Source organism: Falco peregrinus, chromosome 3 (genome assembly GCF_023634155.1).
Source record: "Falco peregrinus isolate bFalPer1 chromosome 3, bFalPer1.pri, whole genome shotgun sequence".
Lineage (NCBI taxonomy): Eukaryota > Metazoa > Chordata > Aves > Falconiformes > Falconidae > Falco > Falco peregrinus.
In genome coordinates, this window is record NC_073723.1 from 111,412,814 (window position 1) to 111,428,757 (window position 15,944).

The following is a 15,944-nucleotide window of genomic DNA, read 5'->3' on the forward strand; positions in this document are numbered from 1 at the left end:
ATGTACCTCACAAATGGAAGACTTGGATCCTGACTTAGTTCTGGACATGAACACACTAAGCAGCCTCATTACCACCAAGTGCACTTCATTCACAGGAGAGCGTTCGTTTTTCTTAGACACATCCTGCAAGGAGAGAGTTTGCTTGTGCTCAGATCTGGAAGTAAGCAATGTCCTAAGCATCTAAATTTCAGTGCTCTGATCCTCATGAAGCATTGCTAATTTCAGCTCAAGCAGTAATACTGAAAAAGCAGCACAAATTCCTCAATATAAGGGCAGACAGTGGCCTGGATGCCAGAGAACAGTATTACGCAAATGAAAAGCTATATATGTCAATCATGCATTACTGATCATGTCTGTTTTAAGAGTTTAATTCAAGCGAAACAAATTGTCATGCTCAGTTGTGGATGCCGGAACCAGGAAACAGTGCGAGTGAGACTCATGTCATTTTCTACCTTATGTGAAGTGAGCCAAGAGAAATAAACTGCCTGAACACATCCATACAGCAATGTGTTTCTGTGACTTCCATGCATCCAATCCCCCCTGGAAAGAAACCCTGTCAAGAAGGAGCAAATCAAGAGTGTGTGCACATAGTACAGCTTACCTTTTTGTCCATGCACAGTTCTGCAATCAGTTGGGACAGAAGGTTATCTAAAGCTCCCTTGTCTTTCTCATCATCTCCATCCAGGTCTGTCGTGAGCATCAGAATAACCTGGGAATACAAGTCAGAGAATTAATAGAAGGCAGGCTCCATGTTTTCAAGATAAATACAGATGATCTTTCACAAAACACTGCAGATTTTATCTTGATTAATCTACATTCTTTCCCAAATTCTGCCTGTGCCATCACACCTTAATATGAACATTGAGTATAAACCCAAAAGACCCTCCCAAATACCAAAAAAGGTTCAAGTCTAGCAAAGACCCCTGGGCAAGGAATGCTGTAGGGTAAGGAATGCTGTGCAACACAACACTTTAGAGATGGACTCACGCTGTGAATAGGCAGGAAAGAGAAAGGGAAAAGCACATGCAAACAGAAACACAGCAGTAGTAGTAGTAGTGATTAACTGTTTGATTAAGGCTTACGTCCTGACCCTCCTCACCTACCTGCATATAAGGAATAGCCCGGACTCCTCCAACATTCCTCAGCTGAGGTAAGTTTTGCAGCAGCCTCTCCAGCAACATCAGTCGGACCATGTGCAGCCTGGGAAGTCAGAAGCCACAGGATCAGACAGATCCCAAGAAATACCAGACCCAGCAGGATCACCAACAATTTGTGCAATTTGCCGCAGAAGTTCAGAGCATGAGGAAATCCTAAGGTTGTCAGATCTGCAGACAGGAGTGCACTCCCTCAGACTTGAGAGTCAAGTTGTCAAAGATGCAGAGCAACTCTGACAGTGGACGTAGTTACTCACTTAGGAACTACACTGCCTAGCACAACCACCTGCCGAATTCCACTGTCTAGAAACAGATACTACAAATCCGTTCTGAACTGCGCTGAAAAAATGACTGAGCATCTGTCCCCATAGAATGAAAAACGGCAGATCTTTCCAAAGAGCTCAGCACTCCTGCACATACTTTTTTTCTTAACACTGAATTTCACAAGTCCACAAGCTGCATTTTAGTGATTCCTCGGTTTACTAGACTCATGTAGGATTTTTTCATCGCTTCGTCCAGGCAGCAGTCTGTGGGACACGTTTGGTATGTGTGACACATTACATGGTGAATGCACAGAGGGAGGCATTTTGCAATAGCAGTTTGCTCTATTCCGTGTTTCTCGCTTCTGGTTTTTACTATCCAACAGAGTAACAAATCACACCCCATGAATTTCAGCACCTGTAGTCCACTCCTCTATGAACAATGACACTGTAGGGTCAGGTGTGCTATTCCTGAAGAGGAAAACAAAGCCCCTTGCCTGTTGCTGGTGTGGACATCTCCCTCTGCCTCCCCTTCCCCTTCAGAACCATCTCCCTCTTGCTGGCCTGTGGTAGTGCTGATCGCGCCTGTGCTTGAGCTGACGCTGCCTGGCCCAGCAGGGTGGCCCTCAGCTGCTGTGTCTCCATAGGCACTACTACGGCCAGACACTGAAAAAGAAAAATAAAAAACCAGGAAAGACAACATCAGCACAATTGAACATGCATCTTGCCTGCTTCATAGCAATAGACACAGCTGAACTAGACTTTGGAATTACAGTTCTAAGGAGACCGTGATTTTGGTTATCTTCCTAAAGCTAGAAGAGAGTCATTTCTACAGACGTAGCTTAGCACCCCTAGCATTCTTTTGTTCGTCAGCCTCATCTTTGTGGCTAAAATCGAACTGGTTCCACAGCAGTAATTTAAACTGAGTCAGAAGAGGCATGGATGGGCAGCACAGACGTAATTTTTTTATGTAAGTCTGTGATTATTTTAGCTAGGTATGAGTCCCAATCAAAAAAAAAAAAACCCCCCAAAAAAAACCAAACAAAGAGAGAAATTAATCTGACCCCATCCAAACTTATCCAGCAATACAGTGAATTCTTGCAGTCTCGCTCTAGGCTCCTGTATTCTGTTATTACAGGACAGCAAAAGCTACGTCAGATTCCACACTTCTAGAGAACTACAAAAAGTTAGCAAATATTCAGTCTGTATGCCACTTTGGCAGTAACCATAAAATGATGCATGGCATCATCCATTTGAGCAGAGATTTTATCTTTGCCTGGGATTACCCACCCCCTCTCACTCTGGTAAAGCCCTGTGACATAGAACACAGATGTACAGACACCGGTGTACAAGACTTACCGCTGTGCTCACCAGCCACAGAGTCCACTGCGCTGCCGCCGCTCTCGGAGCCTACACTGCCACCATGGTCTGCAGGTGAAGTCCGAAGAGTTGAGCCATCTGTTGCAGCTGTGCTGCCTTCATCATCAGACGCTGGAGCTAAGAGAATAAAGAGAGCTGTTACAAGTAAAAACACTGCCTTGATATAACTTCAAAAGACGCACATGCTACGAAAGAAAAGCTACAAATATTTGTCTTTGGGTTTTGTGTCCATTTTCAACAACAAATCAAGAGGGAACTTGGAAGTGTCCATTGATACATTTAAGCGTGCTAAAAAGCAGTGGAGGGGAGACACCCTGAGAAGGAAACCTTCTCATCAAACAGACAATCATGCAAGTTACTTGAAAAACAAATGTCTGGTTGTTTATAAATGCAAAATAAATACAGTATATGGTTTATCTTAAGGAGAGGAAATAACTTCCTCAGAAGCCTACAATGAAAGCCCATCAAAGCAGAAAGAGGCCATAACAATGCTATTGAAAATACATGAAGCAAATAGTAATAATCGGTTCTTCAAAACCTTACTCACAAACAGATTTTAAGTCATTATTTAGGTCAAAATCAAAAAAGCTTGATTCCTCGCAGTGAACAGTTACCTGATGCTGTTGTATCTGAGAGCGTTCCAGCGTCAAGAGAAGAAGAGCTGGGTGCTTGGCCAGACAGTCCTAAGCTCTGAAGTCCAAGTGCACTACTGCTGCTCCCTGCAAGAAGAAAACAAGTTATGAGTATCCTTCTATGAGAGAATAATGTTAACTCCAGCCTTCCCTGTACATTCTGCAGTTCTATTATCTTTGCTTTGCTTTGATGTCACAACAGCTTCTGTTTTGTTTCCCTCCCAGTTTCCTCATTTTCTATTTACCTTTCCGACTGCCAATAATGCCTACATCTTACCTTGCTGATCTTGTTGCAGGCTCAGGGCAATAGCCAATTCCACCATTGTTTCATCATCTGCATCTGGAGGAATATCCAGCATAGGAGGGAATCCCTCTGCTCCAGCCAGAAGAGCCTCCAGGGGAGAAGGGTTCCCATTATTCACATTTTCAGAAGTCTCCAGAACCATAGATTCAGACTACAGAAAGGAAACACAGTTTAGAGTTTTCACCAAACCATCTCTAGCTAATGGAGCACACAAACTGATTCATTGTAACTAAATTAAACTCAAGTACCTAACATAATTAAAAGGCTCCAAAGAGAAGCACTCTGGACTTACCACCATCTCAAAGTCCCCATGATCAACTTCGCTTTGCTCTTGGCTTTCTTGTCGGATATGCTCACCATTTGCTATCCCAGAACTCTGCAGCTTGTCTTCTGCATCATCGTCATCATCATCATCCTTATCTCCTGAGTGACAAAGGATTAATTCACAGATGCACTCCTTCCTCACATCACCAGGAACTAAGCAATTAAGGCTGGGAAAAAAACACTTAAGCTATCCCCCCTCATGAATAGATTCCATGACAACTACAATTCACATCAATGCTCAAAAAGTGTCTCTTGGATGAAGACTGGATAGCCTAATTTCGATCTGCACACATCTTTATGACTGATTTATAAGGACTTGAAAATATCTGTGGAAATACTAAGACAGGTTGGATTACTACCCCCTAGATAAAATAATCAGATCAAAGAAGAGGTGACTATTTTTTTTTAAAAAAGGAAAAGACGAGGGAAAAAAAGGTTTCAGGGGGCAAGAGCGAGCAGAAGAGAGGAGAAAGACTGGCTTTAGTCCTTTTTAGTCCCAATTTATAAGGCTACTTTATTTTCTTGTCTTTTCTGACAAATAAAGTAGGTCATGCTCATTTAAAGGCAAAGACGAATGCATCTAGCATACCCATAGGAGTATTGCTCCGAGGGGATGATGGCAAGGTGACATGTCTCCGCTTGTTCCTTGGTCTCAGCACTCTGATCAAAGCTTGTTTGCAAGAAAAGCTCACTGCAGGATCCTAAAGAGTTAATACGTAACCATTAAACTTCTTAACCTTTCAGTGCTTATTCACGGTATTTGGAAAGATAGCTTGAAGTACACTTACGACTCTGTTGGTCGTGGCTGACATAAGTCACTGCCTAAACATCTAAACTCCATTTCCCCCAGCAGCCATGAAGCAGTACTCACCATTCCACACACAGCATGTGACAAACGTTTACTAAACCACAAGGAGAGAGAAATTCCTCCTTCATTTACTTTCTGGCTGTATGATTTTGGCTGCCTACCTCTGTTTTGTATCCGTACTACATATTATCATTCTACCTGTACTTAATTCCCTTCATATTATAGAATCATAGAATCATTTAGGTTGGAAAAGACCTTTAAGACAGAGTTCAACTGTTAACCCAGCACCACCAAGCCCACCACTAAACCACATCCCTAAGCCCACATCTACACGTCTTCTAAACACCCCTAGGGATGGCGACTCCACCACCTCCCTGACAGCCTGTTCCAGCGCTTGACAACCTTTTTGGTAAAGAAATTTTTTCGAATATTCAATCTAAACCTCCCCTGGTGCTGCGTTACAGGCTGAAGCAGAGCAGAGCAAGATTACACACCGGACAAAGTAACATCTGCATGTAGATCTTGGATGCTGTATGGATACAATCCAGTTCGCATGTGCAGTATCCGTGGATAATATCCACCAAAGCATTGACAGTGGCTTCAACGTGAGTGAGACCTAAGGAGGAGTAAAAATAGGACCGTAATCAACTATCTTTCCATGTCAGCACATAGAGAGACACACTGCAGGAAGCGTCTTTTGTTCGTAGGCTTCAAGGCACAATGTTAGCACCACAAACATATTGAAATTTCAATCTAAAATGAATTTACACACCAGCCTTGTCTGTCTAATGGAATACTACGCACCCCATATACCAGCACCACTGAATATCCTCCAGCACCATCTACGAAGCCAAACGTGAATAAATCAATCATCAGGCCCTTTTTACTAGCAAAATACACATACTTTAACAAAAGCACTAGAGCAGAATTTGTAGATACACCTTAGAAAGCACGCAAGGCATCATTAGTGTCTCAAGCTTAGTCTGGAGCAAGTAATTTTCTCTGTTTACAATATAGGATCCTTCAAAATAAACAAGCTTGACAATAGCAAAAGAGCTAGCACACCTGGCAGGCAGGCAGGGGCAAGGAACGCGTTTTTGGGCTTCGATGCATGTAGCTTCCAGAAGTGGTTAACTAGCTGGGTAATAAACGTGCAGCCATCTCCTTCAGTGTGTTTCTGGGCCTCTTGCCCTTCTTCACTCTCTGTACAGATCAAAAAACAGGTGTCAGATATGTGCAGGGGAAAGCATTAACAAGCAGGATAACACCAAGTTTATTTGAAATGGCTTTTGTTAGAGGCTCTGATGTCCTCATTACAAGGGCTATCACACGCCTAACACATCAAATACGGTTCCTGTTACACCAAATCAGATACCAAGACATCTTCAGTTACCACAACAGAAAGCTGAAGAACATTACAGACTACCTGTTTCCAGCTGTGGCAGCTTTGATTCTGTATAGTGGACCAGATTGTTGGGTCTCATAATAGCAATGGATCGAGCAGTGATGACCAGCCTCTGAAATACTTCAGGATCAAGGTCCTTTCCTTCTTTGGTTGAGGAACTCAAATACTGAATGGCTTTACTTAGCAACGCTTGATCCTGTAAAGTGAAAGATAACATCGGCAGAGGAAAACAACAGAGAGCAGCACAACAAAGCAACAGAAGCATAACTGCAGGACAGATCCTGGGGAAATCCAGCACTCGCTGCTTTGACTCTCAGCCAATGTCATCTAGGAAGGACAACTAATAGTAAAGAGTCACCCTGTAACAAAAGGAATCTGGCTCGAGAATTGATTTTCACATTTGCTTCCCCTCAGGCTCAAATGCATATGGAAAGACCAGTGCATAGACATAATCATTCCAGTGGTTAGCAAAGGCTATCTGCAGGCATCTGTGCATTTACCGCAGTTATGTTAGCACACAGTCTAACCACGACCTACCCCGGTATTTTCCTAGCACCTGAAGCTAGATGCCTGTGGAAATGAAGCCAGAGCTATGGATGCAGTTTCCAAACAAACTTCATGTGTTTCAAGATCCAGATTTCTCTATATTAACTGACATTATTTCCCACCAAAATCTTCAAAAAGCATTTTAAGTAGTGAAGTTCTGCCGAAACACAAAAGCCATTGAGGCAGGCAGCAGGAGATAAAGGAAAAATCAGCCAGCAGGTTTAGCGCTGCCATGGAGGAAGGGCTTTCTAGGGGTGTGCTGCACCTCAACCATAAACTGTCAGGTTACAGGAGACACTGAAATCCTTGCACCATGTTACCTTGTGGTTATGGTATGCTGAGCGGCTGGTGTGCAAGCTAGCCAAGAGGCTCTTGGTTTGCTGCTGGACGCTGGAAGGAGCTGGCATGGACAGCAGCATAGTAGCCAGTTCCTGAGCTGCCACCTTATTCTTCTCCTGCTCCCAAGAACAGACAAAAAACATTCTTCAGTACATTTACCATTAAGGTGATGCATGGTCTGATTTCTCAGCGTACCTGCAGCTCCCTCCCCTCCTTGCACTGTGCATACAAGTTTCTGCCTTCCTTCAATACCGTTTTGATAGCTTCCTCAATTTATTATTTGACATTTAAGGAACATTTCACATGTCTACATAAGAAAAGTCCTTTTGAGATTTATGGGCTTCTACCCTGCTGTTTTCTGTAAACGAGGTCACTCTACAGCACAAAAATCCCACTAGCAATAAATGCAAATGCCAATTGTCATTCTAAACTAGTTTCAAATGCTTTTCGCTAAGTCAACTTTCAGATCAGTGCTCCCAGCAAAACGGATGCTGCTCTCTTCTGTATCAGGCCCCCAGGGCTGCAGGAGGTGCTGCTGATCTTGCCCCTCCTCCCCCATCTCGGAAAGCTCAAGAATGTATTCAGAAAGTTACTTGCCTTCTCGTTGACTGGTCCTACAGCAAAGCAGCTTTCCAGCGCTTCTAAAGAACTCACTACTAGCCTGAAGGGAGAAAGGAAAGCAGGCTTGAGTACAGCAACCCTTCTCTCTCCTTAGCACTTTGCTTTATGCGGGCTACAGTCATGAGTAGCTCAGAGACAGCTAACGAATGCCAAGTACAAAATCAAAGCATGATAAAACCTGCCACAGGCACCATGCATATCATTTCATTGTGTTACAGACCAGAGTTAAACCTGGCTCACGCTCACAGACAAACTTAGGACTGCTTTAATAATCCACAGCTGAAAGACAGGGGCTTTTCTCTACCAAAGAGGATAAAACATTTCCTTACGCAGCCTGCAGCAGGGATAACTTGGATTGTCTTGACAGTACCAATTCACCATGGCCCACAGACGTACATATGACTGCAGATCAAGGGTTGGTATGACACATGGGAAAAAGCGTAACCGACTTTTCTAAGGGAGCAAGATTCTACCCGCTTCCTATTTTCACACAGGTTGCTCTTTCCAATTTGGAGTTTTCAGCGCAAAATATTCCAGAGGAAAATTAACTTGGAGCACTGGGTATGACCCAAGTGAGAGATGCTGAGCTCCAAACTTTTTCACAGTAAAACACTTGCCCCAAGGGAAAACCTTATTTACAACTTGCAGCAAAGTGTTGAAATCTCCCTTGCAGCACCACTTCATGCCTTGCAGTAGAACTACCTGAAACGCCACCTGACACACGAGAAGGAGCAGTGCAAGGATACAGGAAGGAGGGAAGAGATAGCATTAGGGGGAGAAATAACAGCACAGCATTGGATACGAGGTAGAAGAAACAACAATTGTCTGGTCTGGCGGTGATAAATAACATGACATTCCCCTACCCACAGCCACCCTCCATAAAGCTAGCAGGGGCATAAGTGGGATAAAAAGACGCGAGGAGGAAACAAAGCGAAAAGAGAAGTCTGTCAAACAAGCAACAGTTATGCCGTATACAGCAAAAATCTGCAAACCCCCTCATCTTTACATTTCGCTAAACCATCTGCCATGCAATGACCAGAATGTAAAGAAGCAAATGTCACTTGGAAAACAAAAAAAAACAGTCAACAAAAGCCACATCATGTGCTCTGTCTCTCTGACACACACTCATTCGTGCAGAGAAAAGGATGGCATACTAACCGGTCCAGGGTGGTTAGGGACTCAGTTTCAGAACTTTGGGGGAGCAAAGAAAAAGGAAAAAAAAAAAAATAAATGTGTAAAGCTCACAGAAAAACTCCCTAGAACACATTCTAAGCAAAAGGCAAATTAAATGGGGAAATCGGGAAGCCAGGAGAGCGCTATATACAGTAAGTCTAAGCACGGGTCTTTCTATCTGGGCAGCAGACACTTGTCGAATAGCAAAACAAAGGAGATCCAGGCCACCTAGCACAGAGAAGCCAAGCACACTGCTTAAAGCACCACTGAAGGTTAAATCTGAAGTGCAGACACCGAACTTTTCTGATAGGAAATACGCCTCTTGCCTGCCGTTAGCTGTTCCTACTCAAGAGGCCCTTTATAAGGTAACCATGCTGCATTCTCTAACACGTTAAGTGAAAATCAAGAGCAATCTTTTTCTTTCTGAGTTTTTAGAATATAATCCCTCTGCTTTGGAAAAGCAGAAAGCATGTCAGTGGAGAGAGGGACATCTTGTGGACATGTCACAGCAGAGGAGGGACAAAAAGAGAAAATAAGCATAGGAAAAAATCCCATCAACTATTGGACAAAATATTAAAACATGGCCAAACAGGTCCTTCAGCTGGAGATAACTGCTACTTCAGGCCCTGAACCTTTACCTGAGAACTTCAGTAAGATAGAATTCACCACCATTTACTCACAATCAAGCAGCGTATCCCTTAAAATGCTCATTTTTCAGCAGTGCTACTTCCTCTTTGATATGTTTCCCTCCTATCCTTGCTAGCTTGCCAGGCTTTCTACAACCCTTACGATACACACTGTCTGAGCTCAGAAAGAGAACACAGGGTGGATATTAAAAAAAAAAAAAAAAGTTTTCTTTCTTCTGCTAAATAGATGCCCAGCTCACCCTTGTGCTCTGGCTCTCCGTAGGGCTATGTGGAGGAAAACCCCAACACTTTCTCCACCACAGCAGTTAAACCTGAGACATACAGGCTACAAGGTAAGTTAGTGGGAACCACTAGCCTAAAGCAGCATCACACACGAAGCCCTCTTCAAAACTGAACTGAACTTCAGGGGCCTTACCTTTGTGAGCTCTAGAGAATGAAAAAGGGCTAGCTTGAAATGAGAAAATGCACCAAGGCAGCAGAAATCTCTTTTAGCTCTTTAAGACTGCTATAACAAATGAACTTAGCAACGTGAAGCACGCACACAGATCTATCCGTTTACTCCAGCAGATAAATCAAGAGTGAGCACAAAGCCCTCCCTTAGAAGATAATTATTGACTTTTCAGTTATTGTTTTAGAAAAAACTCACTAAATCCCCTTAAGTTCTCCCGGTTAAGAAAGGTACACAAGCATACCAATGTCCCCTCTACAGCAACCACCCATTTGCAAGGAGAAATAAAAGAAAGACTGCAGAAATACCTCTCCAGGACAGTCCCACTGGCAGCAGCAGGGGTAGCCGACTCTGTGTCTCCAGTGCCATTCCCTTGATTCAGGTTTGGGGGACAAACGTTGCTCACTGAAGCAGACGGGAAATCCTCTGGGGGCTCATCAGGCCATCCAAACTGCTCTTTGGTTTTGCCATAAATTTTTATGGAATCCATCATAGTGACTCCAGCAGGATCCACAGAAGCGCCAACTGCAGTGATTAAAGGAATTTCTTAAAAACAGAACAGCTTCTTTTGAATACAAACAAGCACAGCCTCCTAAGGTCAGGATAGCGATTCCACTGCATCATTAATATACAGCCCCTCTGACAGGTTCATCTTTTCAAAGCCATTTTCCTTCTCTATTACCTCAACACAAAATTACTGAGCTGAGCTATTGCACATTCATCCACTGCAGCAAGAAACAGAGCCATAAATAGTTACTAAATGTTCAGGATCTGCCCCTCAAACTATTCCTGTAGTCAGGTCAAATGAACAGGTTGTGGAAACCCTTCTTACCATGGGGTGAAGCACAACAGTTTCAACCCCGCCAAGCAAAACCAACAGGTAGCCAAAGTGAACAATTAATAAAAACTTACTGAAAATGGTTAGTTTCTTGTCAGCCTGCAAGGCTTCCTCACGAGTGAAAGGGAAGTCAAACCAGCGAGCCCTGGTCATGTTGAGCTGCATGGTGCGGCCAAAGATCTCCAAGTACGAGGGCGCTCGCTCTATCGCTTGTGTGCCAATCTGGATCCGCATGCCTGTCATCACCATCGTGTTGTTATTGTTTGTCACTTCGATGGTGAAACCCCCAGGCTGGAGGAGACAAATCACAGCTCAGAAAGGTGAGCTCAAAAAAATCACTCCCAAGTTAAGATGCTCAAGTCTGTACACAGGTGCCTCCACTGTTTACTTAACAGTATCACGGGATTTGTACAGGGTCATTTGAACAAAGCAGACTAGGAAAAGGCATGCAATCAATCTGAACAATAATGTCACCCAGGAGCCCCAGAGAAGCCCCACGCTGCCCCATTTACCTTTGTGTTGGCCACATACATGCCAGTGGAATTGAGTCGGTGCTTTATCTGCTGAGCGTTGTAAACCTGCAGCAGGTCATTTCCTCCAAACTCCACATCTGTGAGTTGCTGGTTGTGTTCAAAGAAGTCAATAGGGAAGTTCACTTGGCTGGATGCACGAGTTGCTAAAAGGGAAGACAGATGTTTTTAACAAAATACATTATAAACAGGCAAAGCTGTGGTAAAAAAGCTGCAGAATAAACTTGCCTCCTCTGGAAATGCCTGTGCGAGCCAGATAGCTATGTATTTTTACATACATCTACGGAAACATTTTACCCAAACTTAGCCAGTACTTAGCCTTGAGATTAACTGGCAATTGTCAGAAATGAACATCTTAATTATCTACATGATGCCAATCAATCTTTGCATCTATATTCGCCACCGCTACCTTGCACCAGGTAAGTATGAGAAGCCCCTTACTAATAGCAGCTGCCTTGCGCTTGCGAACTGGTTTCATGATGCTGATGACGCTGCTAGGCTGGAGAGAGGGCTGGAGCCAGTAGGAGGTATTCTCTACATTGGCCATGTAGATCCTCAGGCTGCCGTCTTCGCACAGGAGGATCATAGTGGTCCTCTGCTGCTCATTGCAGGCCGTGTGACGGATGGCCACCATGTCCTGAATCTGCAAAGGCAAGCAATACAAGTCAAGGAAAGGACTCGGCAACTGCTGCTTGAAGAAAGGAACTCTCTGCATTAGAAAAACTGTGAAAACTAGCGATCTTGTTGATGGAACAATGAGAAACCACATTTTAAGGGCCAGAAATACAGGGAACTATGACTCACCTTTGCTTTGGCTGGCAAGGTTTTAATCTCCTGGATGAGAAAGGTGTCCGGCTTCACCATCATCACCAGTGGGACACCTGTGGTTTGCTGAACACAGCACACCAAGCCAGGGTGGTTCATCACCTCAGACCACTGACACAGTGCTGGTGAAGTCTTACTCCCACCGTTTGAACTGCAAGAGATGAAGGGCAGAATAACATTCATTTAAGAAGCAACACAAGCGAAACCACACAAAATTCACCACTCAGGTCAAAGCTTCATCCTCAGCAGGAATTCAAAGCACTGCATTAATGAACAGCCAGGAACATCAGCGTCCAGTTCACAGGTGAGAAACCTGAAACAATCACTTGAGTGGGGAGAAAGCACAAGCCTCCCAATCCCACAGTCCTGATCTCTGCCCTGGTAACACTTTATGCCCAAACCCAAGGAAGCAATTTTAAAATGGCTTTCGGCTATCGTTTTATGTGAACAGATGCACAGGTCCATGTTTCAACACACCAGCAGCACTAAGCAAAGGCCAATGCAGGAGAATGTATGTGACACTGCTCACTGGAAAAAAAATACTATAAATCTGCAAAAAGACTAAGCCAAACTCGACCAGGGCTAGGGAGCTCTTGGAACCTGACCCTGCTACAGAGCCTACTCACGACAGAGGCTTTCTGTCAGGCTAGGGAAGAGCCTGTGGCCCAAATACCCAGCTTTCCTCCTCAGGACAAATGACAGAACACTTCTTTCTTGCCACATTCATAGCATAAGAGATTGGTTTCCCTCAAGGAAGTCTGAAAATAAGCCTTAACATGCACAACACACAAGGTCCACTGCAGTACTGTTGCCGAAAAGAAACAAAAGGCTTCCTTGCTCTGCAGCCTCCGCAAGGGTGGGTAATCCCATCGGTTCCAGCTGCTGCACCACCAGCAGCTCTGCACTGTGCAGCAAGACTGCTCTGAAGCCACCTTTCCACTGTGAAATCCTAGTAGGAAGAAAAAAAATGCATACACGTCCCACTGCCAAAACAGGCAGCTTTGGTTTCAAATCGTTCTGCAATTAGGGCAGAAGCACCACAAAAAGTAGCAAGAAATCATCAGTCAAAAAGGGGATCTTCGCCACAAGCTTTGGCCATTCAGAGCTGGGATGTTAAGAACAATTAGTAATATTTATTAATGATAAACAGAAATGAAAACTTCAGGGGAGTCTTCCACATGCGCCTCACCTCTTTATGTTAATTGGGAATAGCCGCTGCACTTCCAGATTGGCCCGACTGATGGTGGCTGCAAAAGATTTGCCTTGACAGTAACTGAAGAACAACATCTGTAGCACGTGGGAGTAATACACTGACACACCGCCTCCTGCGACCTGGCCATTACTGTCCTGCAGGATCAGGGAGAAACGACAACATTTAAGATAAGCACACATCCTCCAAAACACTTTGTCAGGCTTTTAAATGATGGAATTATTCCAAAAGCCTCTCCCTGCCCCCTCACCACCAGTGAGAGAACACAGCCCTAAATGACAATTTTCTAAGCTGAACTCCTTGGTGAACTCATCCATCAGATACTTCAAAGGCTTTTGAAGGGGATACTGCATAGCCAAAGGCTGTAGGTAGCCCTCAGCTACCACATCTGTGTGCTTGAATGTTGTATGGCAATCTCACATGCAGCGCTCCCCAAGTTCCCAGCTCATAAAAGAGCTTTCCTGAGGGCCTGCTTCTCATCTCTTCCCCCATTTTGGAGCAGGCTGGAGTAAAAAGACTGAATGAAAGGGGGACAGCTTTTAAAAGCCGCCCCCCAAGACTACAGAGCTGCTGTTGACCAGCAACAAAGGCTCACTCCACCTCTACAGCCCCAGCAATGGTCAGGAACTTTATCCATTGTGGTTACTGCACCTTTGGAGTACCTCGCTCCAAGAACAGCACTGCTCTGCAGCCACCTCCCTGCTGAGAAATCCTGCTGGGCATAACTTCAGAGCCAGCCACGGAAAACATGCTCCATTTTCTAGATGAAAGGATCAAGGGGTTTAATTTTTACCCCCACCCCTTTTCACTGCAAGGATGTTTCTCTCTTTAGAGGAATGGCAAGCTCATTGATCTAGATCAGGGGGCTTAAAAGGAAAGGGGGCGGAAAAAAAAAAAGAAAAAAAAAGGAAACTTCTGCGTTCAAATATAAGGCACAAGCAAGAGAGAGAAAGCCACTGCAGCCCATGCTACAAGAAAGGCAAGATACCAGTACCTTTAGGTCCTCATGATTGACTTCAAGCACGTTGGTGACATAGAACGGTCCATGCTGGGCACTGCTCGCCTCTTCCATGAGCTGCGTATAGATGTACCCAGCCGAGGACATGATCACTATGATGTTCTTCCCCTCTTCGTTGAAAAGGAAAGTGACATCCCTGATTTTGGAACTTGGCAGAAGGAAATAGAAAGTTGGACTCAAGGCATCGACAGAGAGATCGTAAATCTGTGGGAAGAATCAAGGAAATAACTTCCATGATACAAACCAGTGCAAATGGACAAGAGTTGAGACAATAGGTTGAGATTTAGATGTTACAGTTCATTTTTTTGCTTTTTGGGTTCTTTGGGTTTTGCTTCTTCTTACGACAACAGTAGCCAAACACCACAATTTTGTATTTCCAATTAATTTCTAACCAAGAATATGATCACATTCTTCCACATGCAACTCTGCCAAGATCCAGACTCTAATGTCTGAAAGAAGACCTCTCATCAACAGCTGATGACCAAACGTACCTTCACAAAGTCGGCAGTCACAATAGCAAGCTCTGTTTGAGAGCCTGGCAGCCACACAGCTTTAATGATGAAATTTCCAGTGGCTAGTTGGGGATGAAGTACCAAATGATCAGAGACTGATCCCGAGCTGCTGAATGTTAACACGTGGCAGTCCTGCAGTAATGAAAAAAATTGGTCAAATATTAGAACAAAGCATTTATAAATATTTCAAGCCAAGAACAGAGTTAAAAGCTAGCATTCCTCTTAGTGCCAATAATAATTCAGAGAGGAAGAATCTAAAATTCCTGCAGGTAAGGTGAATGACGTGGAAATTTGTAAAGAAAACAAACCCAAACCACAGAGTCCAGCTGTTTCTTAGCTAAATATCAGATCTGTGAATTCGGCACTGGGAAAGCTGAACCTAAATTGGGGAGAATACAAAAAAACCGTCCTTGCTACAAAGCACTTGTTACGGACTAGTTCTAACACACCAAGTTTCACATGACTAAACCTTCACTCCTGTCATAAATTTGGCCTAAATACAATAAGTAGTACTATTTTGAGACACTGTCTCATTTATTATATTATTCATATAGGTCCTGCTCCTTTTACTTCATATATCTAGTAGGAAAGTGATTCATCAACTAAAATTAGTGACAGACCTTTGGAGCCAGCTCTGCGCTAGCTCCTCAGAGGACAGACAGACACCTGGTTTTGAGCTGATGTTTCCAGCTGCCTGGAAAAGGGCACTTACTTTCAGGCCACACACAGCTAGGTAGTCCTCCTTGCAGGGATTTCCAGTTAAGCTCAGCACAGTAAACGGAACGGGTGCAGAAGCAAGGCGAGTAAGGGTCAATTTTCTTTTGCTGGAGTCTGCTTGTTTCAGCAATGCTGAGAGCTGAAGGACTGTAATCTGCAGAACAAAAGGAACTCAAGTTACCCATGTTTACAACCAAGGGGAAAAAGGCATTTCAATTTCAGCTCTATGACCGTGTGGCCACAGTTTTCACTG

General features: G+C 43.9%; 1 protein-coding gene across 6 annotated transcripts in view; it reads right to left on the minus strand.

Moving 5' to 3' along the window:
- UBR4 (ubiquitin protein ligase E3 component n-recognin 4) overlaps positions 1-15,944 on the minus strand; it is a 78,636-nt gene that overhangs the window by 36,492 nt on the left and 26,200 nt on the right. The window contains exons 41-64 of one of the 6 annotated variants that reach the window (XM_055800574.1): positions 15,687-15,845; positions 14,954-15,106; positions 14,439-14,666; positions 13,424-13,581; positions 12,214-12,385; positions 11,851-12,052; positions 11,392-11,555; positions 10,954-11,170; positions 10,350-10,566; positions 8,932-8,964; positions 7,750-7,813; positions 7,134-7,268; positions 6,289-6,463; positions 5,928-6,065; positions 5,357-5,478; positions 4,644-4,755; positions 4,023-4,153; positions 3,704-3,881; positions 3,409-3,513; positions 2,774-2,905; positions 1,912-2,080; positions 1,104-1,200; positions 602-709; positions 7-123 (exon numbers count right to left, since the gene is read on the minus strand). In XM_055800574.1, the coding sequence (XP_055656549.1) occupies positions 7-123; positions 602-709; positions 1,104-1,200; positions 1,912-2,080; positions 2,774-2,905; positions 3,409-3,513; positions 3,704-3,881; positions 4,023-4,153; positions 4,644-4,755; positions 5,357-5,478; positions 5,928-6,065; positions 6,289-6,463; positions 7,134-7,268; positions 7,750-7,813; positions 8,932-8,964; positions 10,350-10,566; positions 10,954-11,170; positions 11,392-11,555; positions 11,851-12,052; positions 12,214-12,385; positions 13,424-13,581; positions 14,439-14,666; positions 14,954-15,106; positions 15,687-15,845 (3,486 nt within the window). Of the gene's footprint in view, positions 1-6; positions 124-601; positions 710-1,103; positions 1,201-1,911; positions 2,081-2,773; positions 2,930-3,408; positions 3,514-3,703; positions 3,882-4,022; positions 4,154-4,643; positions 4,756-5,356; positions 5,479-5,927; positions 6,066-6,288; positions 6,464-7,133; positions 7,269-7,749; positions 7,814-8,931; positions 8,965-10,349; positions 10,567-10,953; positions 11,171-11,391; positions 11,556-11,850; positions 12,053-12,213; positions 12,386-13,423; positions 13,582-14,438; positions 14,667-14,953; positions 15,107-15,686; positions 15,846-15,944 lie in introns of all 6 variants that reach the window. The other 5 variants (XM_055800573.1, XM_055800572.1, XM_055800578.1 and 2 more) reach the window with 5 other exon arrangements.